Source organism: Lagenorhynchus albirostris, chromosome 20 (genome assembly GCF_949774975.1).
Source record: "Lagenorhynchus albirostris chromosome 20, mLagAlb1.1, whole genome shotgun sequence".
NCBI lineage: Eukaryota > Metazoa > Chordata > Mammalia > Artiodactyla > Delphinidae > Lagenorhynchus > Lagenorhynchus albirostris.
In genome coordinates, this window is record NC_083114.1 from 29,681,033 (window position 1) to 29,703,951 (window position 22,919).

General features: G+C 41.2%; 1 protein-coding gene and 1 long non-coding RNA gene across 3 annotated transcripts; both read right to left on the minus strand.

Annotated features, from left to right (window-relative positions):
* Positions 1-622: 622 nt before the first annotated feature.
* LOC132510823 (uncharacterized) lies at positions 623-6,687 on the minus strand. Its single transcript, XR_009537438.1, has 3 exons — positions 6,287-6,687; positions 4,631-4,809; positions 623-1,343 (listed from the first exon to the last, which is right to left on the minus strand). It is a non-coding gene; the product is annotated as an uncharacterized LOC132510823 (long non-coding RNA).
* A 9,059-nt stretch (positions 6,688-15,746) lies between these two features.
* Positions 15,747-19,518, minus strand: SRSF1 (serine and arginine rich splicing factor 1). 2 transcript variants are annotated; one of them, XM_060133234.1, is made up of 6 exons: positions 19,205-19,518; positions 18,603-18,787; positions 18,064-18,236; positions 17,678-17,864; positions 17,184-17,302; positions 15,747-16,268 (listed from the first exon to the last, which is right to left on the minus strand). In XM_060133234.1, the coding sequence occupies exons 1-5, from the start codon at positions 19,396-19,398 to the stop codon at positions 17,280-17,282; spliced, it is 762 nt and encodes a 253-aa protein (XP_059989217.1). In that variant the 5' UTR covers positions 19,399-19,518; the 3' UTR covers positions 15,747-16,268; positions 17,184-17,279. The 2 variants fall into 2 exon arrangements, with proteins under 2 accessions (XP_059989217.1, XP_059989218.1); XM_060133235.1 differs by lacking the exon at positions 17,678-17,864.
* Between the last annotated feature and the right edge of the window lie 3,401 nt (positions 19,519-22,919).

Genomic DNA, 22,919 nt, shown 5'->3' on the forward strand with positions numbered 1-22,919 from the left:
GCCCCCGCGGGGGGGCTGGGGTGGGGCCGGGGGCGGGGATGGGGCGCGGCGTCCCCCCCCGCGGGGGTGTGTGGTGCTGCGGTCCGTGGCTCAGGCAGCTGGAACAGGGGGAGCTCAGGAGAGAAGATGGAGGACGCCAGGGTCTGGCGCTGGCTCGCTGGGCACGGCCGGGCCAGCTCCCGTGACTCAAACCCGGTGCCCGACAGCATCGCGTCCCTCTCAGGCCCTCAGCGGAAGGCACAGGCCACGGTGGCCCCCGGGCTCTTCAGTTCCTTTCGCGCAGCACAGCCCCTACCTCCAAACTGGGGGAAGCCCCTTCGACTTGCAGTGTCTTTCCCCTCTGGTATTTCATTCCAGCGAAACCTTCCGCACTCTTGCTGGATACGCATCTACCTCTGAGTGGCCTTCCAACTCAAGCAGGGAATCCCACTGGGGTGCAGCCTCAGATCCTCCCTGTGCGGAGGGAAACACTTCCCACGCGTAGAGGTGTCATTACTGGGTTATTCTTGGGTGAAGGGCTGAGCTTCCCCATCCTCTTCTTAACTCCAGATATGATGTGAAATTCTATCGAACACCCCCCTCTCCCGCCAACAAAAATATTTTTTTTTAATTAAAGAGAAAGTACAGACAAAAAATTGTTTTAGTGCTTTAGTACAGTCTACTTCCTCACCCCCCAAAACAAGAATCGAACTTCTGGTTGGACAGCGCCAGTTGTCACTGAGGTGACCCCAGCCTCTGTTTGCAGTTCCAAGTCTTCCGTGTAGGCGTCACTGCTACTGGAACTTTGTACGATGATGCCCTGAACATTTTCTATCAAAGACAAGCTGTTATTAAACAAGTGCCTCCAGTCCAAGAAGTCTCCTGTGGCGGGAAATGAGGAGGCAGCCTCTATCAGTGATATTTTTGTAAACTCTGGCTTTAAAAAATTCCACAGATGGTCACATTATTTCAAGACTTCAACCTCTTTCATAACCGACTCTCTTATCTCATTCCCTCCATTTATTCCTCTTAAATCACATTCTAATCAAGGTCACCATCTCCAACTTCCCCCATACATACACAATAAAAAATAATATGGTTGAAGAATTCTATTGGTAAAAGAAACTGAAGAGGTATAGTAATTTGACAGTCTGTGTTTCCTTTCCATCGACTACACATATATACCCCCTTCCCACACTTTCCTTCCCTCAGTCACCAGAATGAAGGGGCTGGCAAACGTTGGTCTGGTTCCTTTTAGAGTTGATTCCCTACTGGACACTGCCTGGAGGCCTTGGGAACGAATGAGAAGTTCTGCAGTTTGGATCAGTGGCAGAAGCAGGTAACACATCAGGGAACCAGTCAGCCTAAGACAGGAGGGGACAGAAAATGATGAATAGTTTCTGATTACATTCCTCAGCTAAACTGCTACAGTGGCCCCTATGTCTCCTATAAATGTCCATTAGTCTCTTTTGGAAAGAAATAAAATGGTTCAGGAAGCCTAAGTTTATATATACATACAAGATAAGGAGAGAACTAAGATGTAAACCTAAGGAATCAACTAGGTCAACTAAAACCTTTTTGCTCTGACCTCGGACACTTCGTATTCTTTTGTTTTCATTCAATGAATGCACCTTCTTTCCTGTTTTAACGTATTCACTTCGAGGTCTCTGTAATACATCTCCTCAGTCTTCCCTTCCCTGTATAGCCTCTCCTACTTTGCTGCCTTTCAAACTATGGTGAAAATGAAGTTTCAGGATTATAAGACTAGTACTTGATGAAGACCATTTTTCTACTGACAATATTGCCGCACTCTCTTGAACTTCTTTTCCCAGGATCTAGAAAACCTTTCTCTAGCAATCCTTCTCACAACCTCTGGAGAGGGGTCTCCCCACTACCACAAAGTAGAGGTCAAGTAAAAACAGGCCAGTTCTCATTACTGAAGAGCTGGGATTCAGAAGTATCACTTTTCTTGAGGTAAACGGCTAATTTTTATCTCTATCCATGAGATGAAACCAGAATTCCTGATTGCTCCGAATTTTCTTTCCCATTAAAAATAAAAATTAACAATCTTTTAAATTCAGATGAAATTTTAAATCTTAGGATATTTTCCAGAGAAAATATCCAAAAGTTTGGAATGAGTACTCAAAAACAATCAGCTCCAACTGTTTTGAGGAATATAATGAAATTAGGAAGGTCAAAGATTCCATTCTTAGGACAGAAAAAATCCTTAACCACAAACAAAATGAACCCCTCCTCAAGCCTGCTTCCACAGACTATACTGGGGTCCAATCAAAACACTAGCAATGTCTGAAGACAATAAATTCATATTGATTATTGTAAACAACTTTCAGTGAATGAATCAATGGTGTTACCTCCAGTTATGATGTATAACTGAAATGTCTGGTGTCTAAGCCAAAAAATATATGTGCCTACATCCACCCAAATAAAATTCAGATTCCCTCCCCACCCTGTTCAGGTTCTTCTTTCCCATCTCCCCTGCCCCAGTGTGTATAACATGTCACTTAATCTTTTAGGGCCTCAGTTTCCTCATCTGGAGAATGAGGACAAAATAAATACCTATCTCACAGAGACAGGACTGTGGATTAAATGAGAAATGTGTATAAAAAGCTTAGAACATTTCCTGGAATATAACAGGTGCTAAGCAGATGTTTTTATTGGTGCTACTGAGTCAGGTTCTAGATTAATTCTGGGGCTAGGAACTCTGCATAAGAGCTCTAAGCCAGTTCTTACTTTCTCTCAAAGTAACAGGTTTTCCCCCTGCCCCATCCCCCTCTCCTTTGAAGAGCCCTAAGGTAAATGGCCAAAAGGCTAAGGACACATGACAAAAGAAGAAACCTACCAAGATCAGCATTTACAAGGACAACTTTTAGCAAACATTAGAAAGTAACAGGATATTTCCTTCCCATTTTGGAAAGGATTTTAAAATCCTGTGAGTACGTTAAGGATTAAGATTAGATGCAGAATCCTAGGCATAGAAACTATCTCTGCTATTGTCAATTACCCTTCCCAAGAAAGACTAATCAACAAACCAAAACCAAATCAAATCCAAAACTGTCCATAGAGTCTATCTAGTTAGAAGCAGCTTCAAATTGGCAGTTAATGAACAAACTCTTCATGCAAGAAAGCTGGAAGTGACAATGAACAGATCTACTAGTAAAAGGCAAGACTGCAATACTTAGAAATACCAAAAACATTGGCCAGAGAGAAATGTTACCCTGCATTATCAGCCTCAGTGTAATCGGGGAGAAGGGACACACACCCTACCAGACCAAAGGCAACAACACACACACACACACACACACACACACACACACACACACACGCCCAAAAAAGAGACAAAAACAAGCCTCTCTGGGAGGAAAGCAGAAGTAATCTCCCCACCCCACCTCCCCACACTAAGGGCTTAAGCCACTTGCCTGTGGCCCATGTGGCCAGAAGCTGGATTTGTGTTTCAATTCTACCACCTGAAGTGTCATCACTAGTTTATTTCTGTTTTAACTGGTAAGGTGAGGAAGGGGAAACAACGAAGAATTTTTTTTCCTAAACACCAATTTAAGTTCCTTGACGGCTGGAACAGTCACAGAGAACAAAGGGACAGGGAACAAACCTACCCATTTTCCTAGTAGACATTTAGTTTAACTGGTAGTTGAGGGTCCTTAAACACTCTATTGTTTGTAAGAAGGGCCATATACCCAAGACGCCCAAAACATATCCAAAGCCAATGGAAACACATTTATCACCTTAACTCTTTTTGAAAGAAGCTGCCAGAAATCAATGCTTAACCTATCAGTTTCTTCCACAAAGCATTTGAGTAGAAATACCTTCCGTTTTACAACTCCTGAATGGCTGTCAGAGGACATCCAACAAATAGCAAGCAAAACAGCATAGGACACAAGAAGGAAAGAAACTAAGATAGGTCAAAAATACACCAAGTAAGAAATTCAATACAACTGGAAAACATACTCTCAGGCACCAACATTTCTCCTTTGGACACCTGTTCCTCCCTGCCCTCAGATGCCCCAAGTCCAGGGTAATGGCTGAGCTTGAAAAAAAGTTGCCACTTAACAGGTCACGCAAACTTCGTGGGCCTTAACCAACAACTACAAAGCTTAATTCAGGACTTCCCTGGTGGCGCAGTGGTTGAGAGTCCGCCTGCCGATGCAGGGGACACGGGTTTGTGCCCCGGGCCGGGAAGATCCCACATGCCGTGGAGCGGCTGGGCCTGTTAGCCATGGCTGCTGAGCCTGCGTGTCCGGAGCCTGTGCTCCACAACGGGAGAGGCCACAACAGTGAGAGGCCTGTGTACCGCAAAAAAAGCTTAGTTCAGTTATATCATGCTAATAAGTCAAAAACATAAATTAAATCCCTACATAAGCAGTTATTTTGGTACAAAGGAAAAGCTCTTTTCAGTGGTTATAGCCTCCACCCCAAATATATTCCACTGGTTAAAAGAGGGATGTAATGACACTAAACAGCATTGTGCTGGTAGCCAACTGCGTTACCAGAAAAATGATTCATTTGCAAAAAAAATTAAAAAATAAAAATTAGTACTTGTTAATGCCTGTCCAAATGTTCTTGTGAAGAGTGGGGCAGGGCAAAAACATACATATATCAAGTGAATACTCTTTACCCAAACTCCCAACAGAAACATCTCTTCAATTTCTTCTTCATTATCAGACTTGAGGATAGTCCAGAGTTCATATGGGATTCTGTTTCTCAGAAGTCTCCAAAGAGTTACCATATTAATACATGCAGATCTTATGGCTCCCTCTTTCTGAGTTGGTGCTCCTTCCTCTCCCTTTCATTGGCCTAGATAAAAAAAAAGCCTCATTGGGTCAATATGATCTTTGACTGAGGATCCCTCCATTCCTGGTAGTGAAGGAAACAGGAAATAATGAAACAAGTGTTGAGGAACCTATGCAGTATGTTCCTTGGGTGAGGGACATGAACAGTGGTGACCTAAGACACTGATGTGACATCACAAGACTAGTTAGACTAAGCTTTACGTAGGCTGCTCCATTCTAGGCAGCAATGCCAAGAGATGGCAACACAAGGCCAGAACAGCATAAGATCTGGCTAAGGCTCCAGGAGAGAGATCTGCTTCTTTAAGGATGTTTCTTGACTGAAAAGTCTCTGAACTAGAAGCTGCCTAAAGTTCTCCAATCAGTTATCTGATCCAGGCATGTAAGCAGGTGCAGGGAACCTGGCAAGCTGGTTGTTAAAGCTCTACACAGGGACAACAGCTGTACTCAGCATTTACTCCTTAAGCTGGGGAATAAAACATCAAGCTTACCAGCTATCCACAAATACTACTTGAAGCATTTCACCCTTGGTTGCCTGAGCAGTGGCAGTAAGCTCTTTGCTAGACCTGAAGAAAGAGGACCACAATTCCTAGATTTTGACTTGATGAACAATTTACTATGGTACACAGGGAAGATGGGTCAGATTCAGAGAATCTAGATTTTTCTCTGAAGTAATTTTAGTCTCTTTAACAAAGCACACATGGCTCTACTCAACTAGATGACAGAATTAGCCCTTTACCTCCAAGGCCTGACACTGTCCTCTGCTAGCTTTCTGTTTTACTGACCTTACGTCCCCCCCAACTCCCCAGCTCCCAGCTGCTTCCTCTTATTTTTCCAGCTTCCTTGCCCCCCACCCAACCTCTCATTTCACTTTCTCTCCCCTTTCATTCAGCAGCGAACGCTCAGAGAGCAGATGGCGAGTACTCAATTCAAGCCGGTGAAAATGCTCCCTGAGTATCAGGTACGAGGCAATCCCAGAAACAGGAATCCTAGGGGTTGCGATACAAACACTCTCTGCCTTTTAGTGATTTCCACTTTAGATGGGAAAGGCATAATATGCTTATTCTTCACATATGGAAGAATATCTTCAGACCAATTTATTAAATAAATAACTAGTTTATTAATTAGTTATACTTAGTTATGTTTCTCAGGGACAAGAGGATTTTTTTTGTTTGCATCAGAATTGACTTTTATTCCTAAAGTAATTTGTCCAGGACCTAAATAGTACCTTTAGCAAAACTCATGAAGCTGTAGGAATCCCCCATATATGTCCTATACAAAAGTTCATTTCGCTAAAGATCAGTTATTCTGATCACTTAAACAAAGCATATGGAAGGATCCATGTTGGTACTACAATCTGTGTTTAGCCCTCTCCCCAGAGAATAGCTGCAAAAACTGAAAGGAAACCTTGACTACTAGAGGTAGGTTTGGGATTTGTTCCACAGTGACCTTAAAACTGCAGGAATTTTGGGATGGAAACTTACCCAGGGAAACAGGGAGGGGAGAGGGAAAAGGGCACCCCCAAGTCCAAGAGCTCCAATCAGTAAAGTTTAATTTAGTCTCTCCTGGTGGCTCTAAGAGCCCTGGTAAACACCTGGTCCTAGAGATAATGCACCGATGATACCTAAAGAGAATCAGCAGATACAGACCAAATTCAGTCTGTGCTAATTCCAACCCAGAATGACATACTCAAGGTTTTGAAAGGCCAGCCGGGACACCCCAGGGACTAACTTCCTAGTTCATAATGGATTCTAATCAATTTGAAGACAAAACAAAGACCTCCTAATGTGGATTCTCTTAGAAAAATGGCTCATGAGTAGGACTATGCCATAACTATTATCCTATTTCGGTAAACAAATATTTATCAAGCATCTATTAAACGCCAGGAGCTGTACCAGTCAGTTACTGGAATACTTTTTAAGAATCTCCTCCAGTAGAAAAATCAAAACTTGGAAAGAAATAATTATAGAACAGTTAGACGTTTATACAAAGTGCTTATAAGATCACTGGGAAGGAAAATTTTAAAGGGGCTACTTGCTCTAATACTAAATGAGACTGCACCTCATTGGTTCTCACGTGATAGCTTTGATACTGAAGATTGTCATCTAAGGTTGCTGAATATCAAAACTAATGCTTAAGAGGCTGTATGCTCAGGGCTAAGTATAATCCAGACTGTTACTGCAAACTGGAAAGTGGGAAGTGACCATGCATTGGCTTTTAAAACTGGTAAAGTAATTCAGTCCAGTTTTGTGTATTGGATCTATTTTGCTAATACAAATTTGTGTAAGTGTATACTCAGCTAACAAAACAAATGCATGTTTATAAACATTTACCCATTCTCAGAACCTTCTTTATGCTACTGTCTGTGGGGCTGCTGCCTAGTAAGAGTGACTGACCAGGCTCTGGCCGCTGTCTGACCTGCTATCCTTCTGTGGGGCCAACCTGACCAGAGAGGGTCAAAAGCTTCTCTGATGCTAGCTGTGCACTGCACACTGGAAAGACCCACTTTCTTGCTGCTGGGCTCTGGGCCACGGCCACTCTGACAAGATTAACACCAGCTTTGAAACAGCCCCCATCAACTCGGATAAGAACATGGATCAAAGACAGCACCATGGGACACCCTGGTGGCATCAGGTGGACATTACAGGTGGTGATCATTTGGGTCAAAGACTTACCTTCCCCCCCAACAACCTCCCCACTGGAAAAATGCTGTCCTTTAAAAAAAAAAAAGCAATGTAGTAATAAAATAAACAGGAATTTGTCGCTAGAAAACATAGATTCAATTTCTGGGCCTGTCACTTTAACATCTCTGAGCCTATTTCCTCAAACCCCAAAATAAGGCTAATAACATTTGAGAATTAAAAGGAGTCAAAGCACTTCATAAAACAACTACTTCCATTACGAATGATGAAGTATTTGTCCTATGTCCTTGCATTTTTCCCTCCAAATTTACCATTAAGAAGGTAGAAAGGGCATGAACCCTTTAAGTCACTACTTTGGAAATAAGCCCAATCTGATTGGAGGACCACACTGCATATCAGATCTAAGCTATGCAGTCCACCTGCCAAGGATTTCATGAACATACTTATTTATCCATAAATATTTATTAAGGTGTGTATGTACTAACATACTATCTTGGAAAAAGTGTCAAAAAGTTATTAACATAGTCTTCGCTAAGAGTTTACCATGTAGCTGGGGGAAATAAAACATACATGAGACAACCAGACAACTTAATGGCAACATGCAAGTGTATGCATTATGTGACACTAAGTATGCTGAAGAAAAGCAAAGGAAAAATACAGTGCAGTTAGTCCAAGAATGCTTTTGTCTTTAGCTGATCATGAAGGGGTAGAAGAATATTTAATGGCACAAGGAATGTGGGTGCTTGTAAGACTTGTGGGTGTCTGCTAAATGTTTGCTGAGTCTCTTGGCTTTGAGAGAACTGCTTATGCTAGCTGATCCTCTATCAGCCTAAAGACCAGGGTCAGGGTCCTGGAGTAATGTTAAGATTCCCAAACCAAGGAAATACTATCCAGTTTTTTCACTCTGTACGTGAATGCCTCTATAGATTACTAATAAAAAAGAACCAAAATAATTCAATCCCAACGAGAAATCTGTAGAAGTTCTCACTGATACAGGACCACTAAATTCAGAGAGAATTTAAGGCTTCTTTAAGAATTACGCTTAAGCAAGAAAGATGGAAAAAGGAGACCCAGGAGAAAGCAGCAAGAGAGCGAACTCCTCTGCTCTTTTAGGAGACAATGGCATCAATTCTTGAGATCTGTACTGAAAAGTAACAACTTTTGCAACAGAACAACTTTCTTTTTGACTTTGCAAGAATGATTTTGGGGGCAACATTTACTTTTCCAATTATACTTGGCTTAGGCTCGCATTTAAGTTACAGTTGACCCTTGAACACAGGCTTGAACTGCACAGGTCCACTTATACGTGTTTTTTTCAGTACATGTTACAATACTACACAACCCGCGGTTGTTTGAATCTACAGATGCGTAACTGCACATACAGAGGGATGACTGTAGTTATCTGAAAATCTTACACTGCGTGGAGGGTCACCCCTGACCCTGGCATTAAGGGTCAACAGTAATTTGCATTTCCTAGCTTCATATCTGAGGAATTATTTGATGCAATGTTAGGATTATTACTTTCTCCAATTATCTACCCAGTTAACCAACAGTTCGTAAAATAGGTTTCTATAGCACTTTGCTTTTAAGGAGTACTAAGTTCTTTCTCTTGTCAATCAACGTTTATTAAACTTGGCCAAATGGAGGTGGGAGACAAATCCAAATAGCATTTTGAAGAACCCTATCTGGCAAGTAAACATTTGGCTCACTGGGAAATACAAACACGACAAAAATTCCACTGGGTAGAAAAAATTAACAAAAATTTCAACAGTAATAAGGTAAGATTGGGAGGAGACTAAATGCATCACAGAGAAGAGAGCTATTATATGGGTTTAGAAGCTTGCTTTTTATAGTTTCAGAAATTAAATTTAACTTGATAGTGATAAGGATTTGAAGCTGCAGGGTGAGTGCTAATAAGAGGGAAGGAGAAAAGTCTGAAAACATAAAATACAGAAGTAAAAACAAGCATGGTCAGTAAAATATTTACCAGATCAGCCAGAGCAGGGGAAGATGTGATTGCAAATGGTGCTAAATTGTAGACTATAACCCATTGTTTCATACTAGGGAGTGACAGTTTTAGGAAGATCAGATTTGATGGCCAGGATGGAGACGGGTCGTCAAAACCAGTTAACTAGTTTTTCATTACTTTAGTAATGAATTTGGGTGCACAGACAAGGATGCCAGTATGGCAAATGAAGATGGGACACAAATCCAAACAGCATTTTGAATAACTCTATCTGGTAAGTAAACAGAATCTCTATCTAGCTCAAGTCATAGATACAATGGTACTGTGGCTAATAACTGGTGATATTAAGTCGCAGCACTTGACTCTCACATTGCTGCATGTTTACTACCTAGTTTTAGAGGACAAACGAGTCATTTAAGATTTTTTTTGTAGTGTGCTTGCTGTACTGCTAACCAACATTTTACATTCCTAGTCTTATGCTGTGGACGTCACTCTTATTTTGTAATTCAAGTTAAGAAAAAGTCTCCAAAAATTGTTAGAAACATACCAGGAGGTAAAAGGATGGAAAATGTCTTAATGTTACTTAGCTTTTTCTATAAGTATCAACTGAATAAGGATTTATTTCCAACTTGGAAACAAGAAACTGGGACTCTATTAACTGGTTACTTATTCAAGATACTCAGAAAGGGAAGTAAAGTAATGTGAATTTCTAGGTTTCTCTTCAAATGCAATTGAACTGAGTGCCTCCTCGGTGCACAGCATTGTGCTATGTACCTGGGAGGAAAGGGGATGAGGTTATGACCTGTTGGAAAGGAGATATATATATATAAACAACTCACTGATAAAGGCAGATTGGCTTAAGTTTTAAGATACAGTAGAACAATACTCTTCAGGAACAATGATGAAGGACCAATAGTGCTTATTCAGTGACTATCATGTGCCAGACACTGTCTTGGTTCCTTAGAAAGTAAAAACTCATGAATCAAGTAAGATGAGGTAGATAAGTGGATAGAGCAAGCAAGGTAGGTGATAAATGCTATACTAGACATACACAAAGTCTGTGCCAACACAGTATGACAGACGTTAGTTTTCAGAGAGGTGACTCGAGATTATTCAAGGTACGTTGCAGAGGGCTGACTCCGAATGAAGAAGAGATGGACGGCACTGCAGAAGGAAGAAACAGGAGGACCAAATACAAGAAATGCTGGACAATGCCAAGTCCTGGGTTATAGAGTATATCAGGGGGAAGGCTAGAGATCAGACTAAAAGGTAGGCCAGGGGCCAGGTTACCAATGGCCTCAGATTCAGTCCAGGACTTCCAAGTCCTAGTTAAAGGCGGTAGGTTGTCTTTTGTTCAACTGATGTAGCAGTCCATTCCAAAGGATTAAACCTAAATAAACCACCTGAAAGCTTATCCCAAACTTACAAACGCTCTCCTAATACCCAGCACTTCAGGGTACAATTCTGCCATGCCATCTGGCACTTAAAACAATCTCCTAGTCTTTTTATTTTATAAAGAGAATTCTAGATTTTCATTTGAGCAATTTAGGATTTATGGTCTCTCTTCACAAGTTAAATCAGGAAGATATCAGAGCTAAGATTTTTAGAATTAAGGAAATGCATAATCTAGTGCACTTTTAGTTCTCTCAATCCAATTTGCAGCAAGGCTGCTAGTCCGCAACTACCTTCTGTAGCCTCATTTGCTACATAAAATGTGAGTTTAGCAAAGTAATCTCCACTTTGTAAACCTGATTGTATTTTTTCTTCTAAAATACCTTTTTGTCCTCTTTTAGTGTCTTATTCTTCAAAGTAGACAAGTTCCTAACATTTGTGTTTTAAGGCAAGTGCTCCCATATTGGTGTTGACTAAATTGGATCAAGTGGGCCTAAAACACTTTAATACAATATTCTTAGTGACAATAAACAGGAAGCCTGTGTCCTTTACATTTTTGCAATGTAAAGTTGAAGGGGGGGTGGTGGGAATGACAAATGCTGAAGTGTTAGTTCCTAATAATTTTGGCTTTCTTAAAATAAAATGGCATTAAATAAACATGTCAAGAGAAGTCTGTACTGACTTTCTGATCACAAGATACTCTGCCTACTGAAACAAGGCCTGCAGAACAGAAAAATAAGGCTAACCAACCTGATGAATAAACAGGGTTTTAAGGCACACTAACCATCATTGGAAGTCTCAGTAATGCCAAGAAATAAAGATTAATTTCACTCCCCAAAGTGTTTCACACCATAAAAACAAATGATAAAGGCTTCTGAAAGCATACTTCATTTTTACATTATATGACCAATTTTTGGGCTAGATTTGGGGGGGGAGGCACACACACATCTACTCCTGTACCCAATTCTTACACTCTGGCCTTACTATTCCATACCTGGAGATATACAAGGTAGGCAGAAAAACAAGCAGATTCACATCTTTTGCATTTTCTCCTAAGTCCCAGAACCCAGTTAGTTTTCTGATTTACAGATTTACTCATCAAGTACTATTCAAAACCTAAATGAAAAGGGGAAGAATTCTGCCCAACAGATGGGGAGGCAAAGGTAAAGTTTCAGGAAAAAAACTTAGACCAAAAAACCCTAACTTTGGAGCTGATATAGAGGATTAATATAGTTTCCACCTTGCTGTATGGATTCTTTACCCTAGGGTATTTCCTGCTTGATTTTGTATCATAGCTCCCTCTAGTGGCTAAGTAAATTTCCCTAGCGTTTACTCAAATTGGGAGTGGAATAGACCATTGTAAAAAAACCCTACAAAAACCCAAACAACTCATTAGGCATTTGGCATCCCTACAAAATTAATGTTTGTTCAAAGTATACTTGGTGAGGATGAATAAGGCATTCTAGAAAAGCTCTCAGTTTCTACTATCTTCACATTGGTAATTCTATTAATAATTGTAAAAGGAGTTAAAGATACTTTAACCTGATGGTTGAATGTTAGAACTTTTTCTAAGAGATGAAGATGAAACACCCAGGATCTACTTAACTCTAAATGTTTGTTCTGTTTCATTTGTGTTTTGCATACCTACCTAACCGGGAACGTCCTTATGCAAAGGTATGCTTGATTTTTCTCTCCCATAACCCAGTGAGGCATCTATTTTGAAATGTTTATTATGAGGTTACTTCTGCCTAAATTAACTAGTATTTGACAGAGACTACAGAAGCACCAAGCGACTTTTGTAATAAAAAAAAAATCCTTCTCTCCTTCCATCCCTACAAAATCACAACCACATTCAAGGTTGTCGGGTATAGCTTTCAAAGTTAGCAAGAAGCACCGCCCCCTACCCCCCAAGTTCTCAACCACAAGAATAAGCTGGTTGAAGTATACCGTTAACTTCTTGGATCTATATTTAAAGCAAAAGTTTTTGCCAGGATTACTATTTATTCAATAGACAATCACGAGAGACACAATGAACAGATGTTTCCTTATAATCTCTTTACTTCATGCCAATCCCACCTTTTCCTATAGGGTCATATTGACCAATGTTCCTGTAAAAAAAAAAAAAGTACCAGAAAAAATTACCCCCAAATAGAGTATTCCACCATATAGGATGGGATGGCAGGATATTTCCTTCAATGGAGTACAACTGATGAGAGTCCACCATAGCAACAGAACATAAAGAAATGTGAGTCATACCTTTTCTTGTGGCTGCTTCAGTCTAAAGACGGGGAACTTACAGCTCAATCAATAAAGAATCCACAGTAACCGGTTTGTTTTCATTCACATGCTCAAAACTACACAGAAGCTTTCGCTCTGTGTATCCTGTAACAGTTCTACAATCCCTTATCCGGAACTCTCTGGGGCAGATGCATTTGAAATTCAGAGCTTTTTGCACTTTATAAAATGCATATATATACCATGTATCATATATAGACCCTTTATCACATAACACTCTCAGCAAAACCTATGGCAACTGACACATCAATATTTCTGCAGGAAGACAATTCAGTCACAGTTAAGTGCAAAACAAAGGCATCGATTTTGGTCACATTTTATATTCAATTTGCTCCACAACAAAAAACTTTGTTTTTGGAGTTTTGGGATAAGAGATTGTGAACCTGTTTTCTGCCTTTGCATTCTTCATACCATGACAGAAATAAGCTAAACCAAAGGATGGTTATAACAGAACTTCAGTCTAATGGAGTTTCTTTCCTTTTAATACTATTTATGGTAAATACAGACATATAACTTATTTTGTTTGCAATTTCATCACAACTTCATGTACAAAGTAAGCAAAAACGCACACAAGAAATTCATCTTCACAGAAACTTGAAAAAAAGAACACCAGCCCTAATGAGCAAATATATTTCAAAGACAAAACTGAGAAAGTTAAAATTCTAGAATCATATGGAACTTAAGCACTATGCGTGGATACACGAATAATGGAATATATTATTAAACTATAAAATTTAGGGGAAAAAACATTTTAAATGAGGGAAATCTGTCCATATTCCAAAGAGTTTCTTTTTTAAATTAATAAAATTCAGATCCCAAACAATTAGGAATCAGAAAATGGGTTTCTTACCTTTTGTTTCCAGAAGGATGTGGGCTGAACAGCAAGGTGGGTTACTCAATCTGACGTTATGAAAAATAATTGCTTCTTAGAGACTTAAGTTTTTCCTTGGTTAGAAAATAATAAACTAATTATAGGCTCCCTACAATATCTAAGGGGACATAAATAGGGAGAAAAGGGGAAAATCCAAGACAGCTTTTTTAGTTCCAAAAGGGTGTTACTTTCTTCTAATAGCTGCTAATCTAGGTAGAGATTTAAGGTCCATTTCCTAAGACTGAAAAACAGCAAGTCTGCCTCTCCCCTTACAGCATTTAGCTGTCTGGTCTTACTGAACTGGAAAACCTGCATCCTTCTACCTTTCATACAGTTACGTCCTCTCTAATCTTAAACAGCCTATATACTAGGGAAGTAATATTTTCTACCTCACTTCAGTCAGGGGTTGGAACTACCTGTAGTAGAGCACATCTTTCAGCGTAGCTTAAATGCAATTTAAGTGATGGCAACTTAACTTTGCCAACTTTGAGCGATGGCAATTTTCATTTTGGTCCTGTTTCCAAAATATTCAATGAACACAAATGAACCCAGGCTTGCTTAAGTCTAGCTCATGTTAATCTTTCCAAAATTAGTCATTAAAAAATACCAATTGTATATTCTACAGATGAAACAGAACTTGTTTTACGTGCCTGTCTGCTCTTGAACAGTTGTTTTGAATTCTCACATAACTAGAGTTACTCCCTTAATGAATCTATACCAAGTGTTTTGCTTAAATACTTAAAATGGAATCCTAATTTTGAACTTCCTCCTGACATTCCAAAATCCCTCCTCTTCCTCCTGACATTCCGTAAGGTTCACTTAAATGTACTGGTTGGGTGACCTTATGCAAATCCCTTTGGGCCCATTTTCTCTACTACCAAGATTTCTAGTGTTTCCTAGGTTTGAAATTACGTCAACTGAATAACAATCTTAAATTCTGCTTCCAAGGATAATTAACACCCAAGGGAAATGTTACGACTTAGCTACCTTTTGGGTGTAGAAAAAGAATGGTTTGATGGTTGTGACTAGCTATCAGGAAATCAGAAGATTAGGAATTCTAAGTAAAAACCCCTCCCCAACTCTAAATTGAAAACTTAGCACCAAGGGGCTATCAGGTAAAGATACAAAAACCAGTAGACTACAAGATGTAATCACTGCTTTGGTATGTTCTGGATACAGAATAACTTTATGGTTGAGAAGACTTCCAAGGCAAAATTCTAAAGAATGCCCAGCTTTTTATTAGCAATGATTTACTCAAATAAGCAGTTAATCTTCTAGTGTGCTATTCACACTTTGAACAGAAAATGTAATTTACGTTAAGAATCCTAATTTGTGCTGAATTTAAAACTTACCAATTTTTTAGATGAGTTTAGTTTTATTGAGAAACTCAAAGGCTAATAACACCATTAATTTACTAGTCCTCACCCAATTTTGCACAAAACCCTATGCTGTCTAGATGATCACCCAAAATAAGCAGCATCTATAAGCTTTTCATCATTTTTAAATCAAAGCTCTGAAACTTATCCTTCAGAGACTAGATCACCGCCTCACTTACCATATTACATACACAATTGCCTTATTCTCATTTTTTATCTTCCCCTGAAGACTTTTCACAACAATTAACAGATAGCTAATAGCATTTATTAGAAAAGTCCTTTCAAGAACCTTTAATTTACTAACACATAAACACAAGAATCGGAATCTTATCAATTTAAAGTATTAACTGAGACTAGTCAACCAGTAAAAATTCTTACAAGAGGAAAAAGGACAACCATGCATAGTTTTTTTAAAAAAATGTTTATTTTTTCAAAGAAAAACGGCAATAGCCAATTGGAAACCTACTTAGTCTTCAACTCCAATTTTGTTTTCTTTAAATTTAGAAGTGACTTACTGTTTTACTATTTTAAACAAACCCCCCCTTTCCCCTTTAAATGTTTACCATCTACTCGTGCTGAATCCTTCCAAGGAGATTGCTCCAGCGTATATCTCCAGGTCCTCGCTTTGCTCCTTTTACCAAAAAATGCAAAACACAATTCCATCGTGCATCTTAAGGGCTCCAATCGTCAAAAATAGGAAAAAAAAAAATCTTTGGAATAGCCAATTAAGTTGAATAAAAAAAAAAAAAAAATCCACACGAATGCGGTTTGGTTGGGGCAGGAATCCACTCCTATGTTCCTGGTAATCTGATCCCGCTCCATGAATCCTTGTAATTCATCCTCCCTATCCTATCCACATTATGATTTGAATCCAATGATCCAGCTCCAAGGATTGGGATCCAGTGAGCCCTCTCCAATCCAAACCTTTATAACCAGCAAAACCAAAAAAGAGGAGGCAAAATGTTAGATACTGTAATCAAAAAAGGTTTCTGGGGAATGATGAGTTATGTCTGTCATCAGTTTAACAGATGTACATCAATAACTATCAAATTCCCCAAAACAAGTTTCTGAATGGTGTTCAGATAAATTTTAGAAACTTAATCATCATAGAGACTAACTGGAAGAAGCATTTTATATTTACAGTTCAACTGATAATGCCAACACTTGTTACTGTACAGCGTATTACAGGTTTTGTGGTTGCAAAAAGTCATGTAGTTGAGTTTACTGGTATTGCTACCCACCTAAGTCTAAACTAAATCTAATGCTCCCATCTGTAATTTAATTTGTAAATTAAAGTGTTTTAAACATATGAGTCAATTATGAATATTAGTTTAAAGGGGAAGGTGAGACTTAAAAGTATTCCCAACTAGATTATCTACACCAATACGTTGGAACTCTATATTTTGCTTTCATTTTGTCTTAAAAAAAATGAAGTAGCAACGCTATATCAGTCACACAGAGGACATGCAGATTTAGCAGTATTGATATTATACTCTATCCGGTTGGAATTAAAGACACCCTGTACCCACATGTACACCAACAGCAGGTCACACATTAACAGTTGTAACTAAGCATTGTGACAAATTAGCCAGTTCTTCCCACATTAGTCCCTATTAAAACAAAAAAGGGTAGGGAGCAAAATAAATTGTTACAAAATGGGCAACGTAATTTTGCCACAATTGCCAAGGTTTAAAGAGCAAAGCAATTGTAGCTAAAGCTCACTGCATAAGATGTTTGGAAGTGTTTTAAGGTAGATGTACAATCATTTTAAACCCTTGCCTTTTAGTATAAGGTCAATACTGCCAATTTCATCTGTGACAATAGCACTTGGAGTCATACCATTGCCTCCATTATTGATCTGATCCTCCTCAATCCTCCTTTTGACAATCCTAAAATGATTGAAATGTGCTCCACAATCCTTAATCCAAAGCATTCTTAATCCATCTCTTCAGATATGTCTACAGAAAGACACATGAAAAGCAAGATAAACATAAGAACTTCCCCAGGTAAGATAACCACAAACACCCCCAACAACCCAGTTCACACAAACCAGAGCAGAATAGACATTTACATAATATCACAGTCTGAAGAGCATGGAGAGTTAACTAAATTTAAACAATCCTGTCTATGACATCACTTAAAATACAATTTATCAGACATGAGGGGAATGTAGATGTTAGGAGCAAGGGGATATTACACAAGAATGCAATTCAACACTTTAGCCCATTCTGAACAAAACAGTTTGAATTAAAAAATGAAAAGATTGTACTGAATAAAGGAAAACTGTATACAACATGGGTTCTACAAAAAGTGTCACCAATCATCTTATGTACGAGAGCGAGATCTGCTATGACGGGGAGAATAGCGTGGTGATCCTCTGCTTCTCCTTGGGGAATAACTGCGACTCCTGCTGTTGCTTCTGCTACGGCTTCTGCTACGACTACGGCTTCGAGATCGAGATCTTCCATAACTTGGACTTCTGGGCCCATCAACTTTAACCCGGATGTAGGCAGTTTCTCCCTATTGAATAGACAGAACTTTCGATTGAAAGATCTAAGCTTTCACCTGTCTTCAGGCATGCTGAATTCAATGTAACTTAAACCAGAGGCACTTTACTGGGTTTACTCGGACACCCTTGCCTGAATCTTACCTTCAAATTCCACTGTTAAGACCACTGTATCCAATTCTGGCCAAAGAAAAGAATAAGTGTATAACCTACCTCATGAGATCTAAACTTAGTGTTATCCAGTTTTCGAACTGCATAGGTCATATCTTCTTTCCGTACAAACTCCACGACACCAGTGCCATCTCGGTAAACATCAGCATAACATACATCACCTGCTTCACGCATGTGATCCTTCAAATCCTGCCAGCTTCCACTTGGAGGCAGTCCTGAAAAAGTTATTTTTTTTCAATACCAATTATCCTAAAGTTCACATTAAACTTAAAATTTACATTAGAACAAAGATTACTTTAAAATTAACGATTATTTTTAACATCCTAGGTTAAGGAGCTGTTAAGATTCTGGAATCAAGAGCCCCAAATTATTTGCAAAGTAAGGATCTTCATATCCTAGGTACTGCAACCTAATTTGGCAAATCTCAAATACAGCAATCCCTGTTTACTAAATTCACCCACAGGACTAAAATAATTTAAGACCTGGCATGAAAACTTGCATTTGTCAAACTGGTCATGCAAGGAAAACTTTAAAATGGTTTCTGCCCCCTTTCATCAACTCGCACGGAACGGTCAACTCACCAGAGACAACCACTCTGTTTTCAGAGCGCCTGGACGGGGGACCATAGCGGCCTCGGGGAGCCCCGCCACCTCCACCCCCGCCGCCGCCTCGGCCTGTACCACGGCCGCTTCGAGGAAACTCCACCCGCAGACGGTATCCATCGTAATCGTAGCCGTCGCGACCATACACCGCGTCTTCCGCATCCCTGCGTGATCACAGAAGAGCAAAGGGGTAAGGAAAAGGACCGGGAGGGGCGGCTAACTCGGTCGGAGAGCTAGCGGCCCCCCGCACATGCGCACCTGGGGTGGAAGAGCCCACATGCGCTGCATAATAGGAATGGCCCCTCCCCCACCCAGAAGCACGCCAGGCTGCCGACCACTACGGCAGCCCTCGGCGCCTCAGTTTCCCGCTCCGAGCCTGCAAGTCGGCTCTGGGGACGTCCGGAGGGCCCAGCCACAAGAGAAGCCTCGACGACTCGGCTCCTCACTCCACTCCTGCATGGGCGATTCGTCTTGCTCCCAACCTCAGAGCCCACCTCCCCATTCTCCATGCGAAGGCCTTGGAGCCTTCCCCAACTACTCCAACCTATTTCCTCAAGGCAGCAAGACCCTGACCGCCTCACCGCGGGTCCTCGAACTCAACGAAGGCGAAGGGCGGTCCTCCGCGGCGGTTCTTCAGATCGATGTCGCGGATAGCACCGTATTTGTAGAACACGTCCTCAATGTCCTTGGTTCGGATGTCTGGAGGTAAGTTCCCCACGTAGATGCGGCAGTCGTTGTTCCCTGCCGGCCCACGAATCACACCACCTCCCGACATGGCGGCGACGAAAGGCGCGGACTCGAGAACAGGTCTTCCCACCAAGCCTAGCGAACAGCAGAGCGAGCCCACAGCTACACCACGTCTCCCGCGGCCCCTCCAAAATGGCGCCTTTATCAGCTCGGCGCACGGATATGGGGGGAGGGAGGAAGAGAAGCGGGAGGAAGCAGCTAGTCGATCTCACTACGCACGCGCAGAAGCGTAACGGGTGCTGCGAAAGGCACGCTGGCGCACGCGCGACGTCACCCTCCGCGCGAAGGGAAAAAAAGTTCCCGCGTTTCCGATTTTGTGGAGAGGTTCGCGAATGAAGTGACCGGCTGAGTGGTAAAGATTAAATACAGAGCCCTCATAAAAGGGGTTATTAACCTCTGTCGAGTCCTAAAGAATAATCAGTTTCCCCAGGAATGGGTCTCTTAAAGCAACGGCGCCCTGAAAGGATTTGGTGAAACCTAGCTGAGAGCTTTGTCCCACCATGCTCTGCGGTGTTAACGGCCTTTGGCGGGAAAGACTCACGGGGGCGGAGTCTAAGGGGGCGGGACCGGGCGGTTGCTCCGGAAACGGGGGCGTCCTAGGAGAGTGCGCCTAGTTCAGCAGTTGCGTTGTCTGTGATTCAATGCAGAGCCAAGCCGTGACTTTGTCTTTCCGCCCCGTCTCCTGCGAACTGGCCATGGGCTGCTTACCTAAGTGTCTCGTGGAGGGGAACCCAGCTTAGATTCCCTAGTAAATAGACTACACTAAAGTACCGTTCCACCTTCGGTTCGGAACCGAGCTTTGTATATAGCTCAGTTAAACACTCCTTGTGCTAGTGGCGGTGATTCGTGCTCTGACCAGTCATTGGTGGTACCTGCCACCCAGGACCCAGACCTCTGCTTCTCTCTTCAACAGCCTATCGCTAGGCCCAACGCAGCGGAAAGGTCCAGTGAAGGTTGCAGAATGAATTGTGCCTGTTATTTCTCCAGCTGCTTTCAAAGAACGAGAAAAAGCGCTCCTGCCTCTGTGTATTGCAGAATCCTGAATTTCCTTCCTTTTTTTGAAGTCATTACCAGGCTTCTCAAGTAATATGAATGAGCACAATGAATGTGTGAGTACTACTGGGACCACTGGAGACCACAGTTGCTGCTCAGGACTGATCCTGGTAGCATGCTGGCCCAGGGAGGTAAGAACTTTTTACATTTTTTTCCTCAGTGACATCTGAAATCTAGATTTTTATATGAAATGCTGGGGTTTTTAAATATTAGTGATGAATTCAAATTAAGAAAAACAACAACAACCCTGCAGTTATCAATATGCTAAAACAGATCTGCACTCTAAGTGTGAGGATAATTTTTTTCATATTATGTATTTATTTGCAACTCCCTCTCCCCAGGGATGTGAGGCAGTTTACAGAGATACCATAAAACATTACTAAAACTGGATGGAGAAATCACGGGGAAAATAAGGGAGGAGGATTAAAATGAAGGCATTGATAAGATTAGTACACAAAATGCCTGCAGTAATAATTTGGTGAACTCCTAGAGATGGACTGCAAATTTGCCTGTGGCCATCCCGGAAGTCACAGTAAAGAAAGGAACACAGTATGTTCAAAATCCGAAGTGCCTTTGAAATTTAAAAAAATAGATCGTTTAGCAGAAGGGCATGTTTTCAGTTCTGAAAGTTGACTGAATGTATTTTACAAATGTTTCTAGTAATCTCAAAATACAAATTTAATTTGCTCCTCAACAGATCCATAGAGGATCTTTGGTAGTCCTTGAAATCTCTTTGGTGGTTTCCAAAATTATGAGTATATGTGCATGTACTTTTTTGTCTGTCCTTTAGCTCAGGAGTCCCCAACCCCTGCGCCGAGGACCGATACTGTTCGTGACCAGGCCGCACAGCAGGAGATGAACGGCAGGCGAGTGAGCAAAGCTTCATCTGCCGCTTCCCACCGCTCCCCATTGCTCGCATTACCGCCTGAACCTTCCCACCCGACCCCCCATCCGCGGAAAAATTGTCTCCCACGAAACTGGTCCCTGGTGCCAAAAAGGTTGGGGACCACTGCTTTAGCTCATCGTTCAATGACATATTTTTAAACTGAACTTTCAATTTAAAGAGAGAAGACCCTGGGAATTTCCTGGAGGTCCAGTGGTTAGGACTTCTTCCTTCCACTGCAGGGAGCATGGGTTCCATCATTCCATCCCTGGTCAGGGAATCCCACATGTGCAGTGCGGCCAAAAGAAAAAAAAAGAGAAGACCCTGATAATTTTTCAGTGAGAAGCTGACCAAAAGGGACACTATTTCAACAGATTTATTCATTTCTAGCACTATCCTACTTGGTTAGCAGCAGAAGAGATGAGAGTTTTTAAAGAATTCCAGGCACATCATGTATTGGTTCTTACATTCAATATTTATTTACTGAGCACATTTTCTATCTAATTTTATCCATCCATTTATGATTATTCAGATTCATCTTTGGTTGATTAATGTTAAGTCAGTAATAACTGAAGTGATTTAAACATAGGTGCTTTTGATTTCAAGGCATTTTCATTCCAGAAAAATAAGAAAACCATGAATTTGCTTTGATTTATTCTTGTCCAATTTAATGCAGTCATTTCTGATTCTGTTCAGTTCAGAAGAATACAGGGTAAAATTTAATAGAGAGTGAATAGGACATTCTTGTTTCTCTCTTGGCCTATTTTACCGTGTTTGAGTGTAACCAAATTGTAGGTTCTGGGGTCTCTTGTAACCAAAAGTGGGGTTCGGCTGCTCACTGCTCAGAAACCAATAAAGGCCAGGTTGGTGGAAAGGAATGTTCGCTTTATTTTGGATGCCAGTGACTGTGGGGGAGGGTAGATGCCTGTCCAAAAGGCCGACTCCCCCCACCCCTCCGCCCCCGACAATTGGGGCAAGAGCTTTTATAGACAGAGGGAGGGGGCCACATGCAGAAATAATACAGTCAGCTCTGACAGTCATCTTGAAATTGGTCATCAGTGGTCTTACCAGTGTCATCTTGATTGTTTTAGGTACAGTTAATCTTCAGTTCCAGGTTCGGTTTGTTTCCATTTCTTTGAGGCCAGTTTTCGGAATTGTGGAAGCTTATGTCATGGCTACAGCCTGGTCATCATGTAGTTAACTTCTTCCACCTGGTGGGGGCTTCAGTGTCTATAAGACAGCTCACAGGATGTGGCTCAGAATATTGTCTATAGCCCTTAAGGAGGAACTAAAGGTCCTTGACTATGCTTAATGACTAAACTATTATTATTTGGTCTCCTGTGTTTTCTTTGTTTCTGCATTTTCTCACTTCTCTGATTAAACTTATCCTTTGGCTAAAGTTTTTCCACAGACAAAAGGCAGGCTGGGACTTCCTTGGTGGTGCAGTGGTTAAGAATCTGCCTGCCAATGCAGGGGACACGGGTTTGAGCCGAGGTCCGGGAAGGTCCCACATGCCGCAGAGCAACTAAGTCCGTGCGTGACAACTACTGAGCCTGTGCTCTAGAGCCCGTGACCCACAACTACTGAGCCCACGTGCCACAACTACTGAAGTC

Coding starts and splice junctions, on each gene's coding strand:
- SRSF1 (XM_060133234.1), bottom strand. CDS start 19,398: ATGTCGGGAGGTGGTGTGATTCGTGGGCCGGCAGGGAACAACGACTGC. Junction 18,237..18,602: donor AAACAGAGTGGTTGTCTCTG/GTGAGTTGACCG, acceptor TAACTTTTTCAG/GACTGCCTCCAAGTGGAAGC. Junction 17,303..17,677: donor TCATAGCAGATCTCGCTCTC/GTACATAAGATG, acceptor GTCTTTCTGTAG/ACATATCTGAAGAGATGGAT.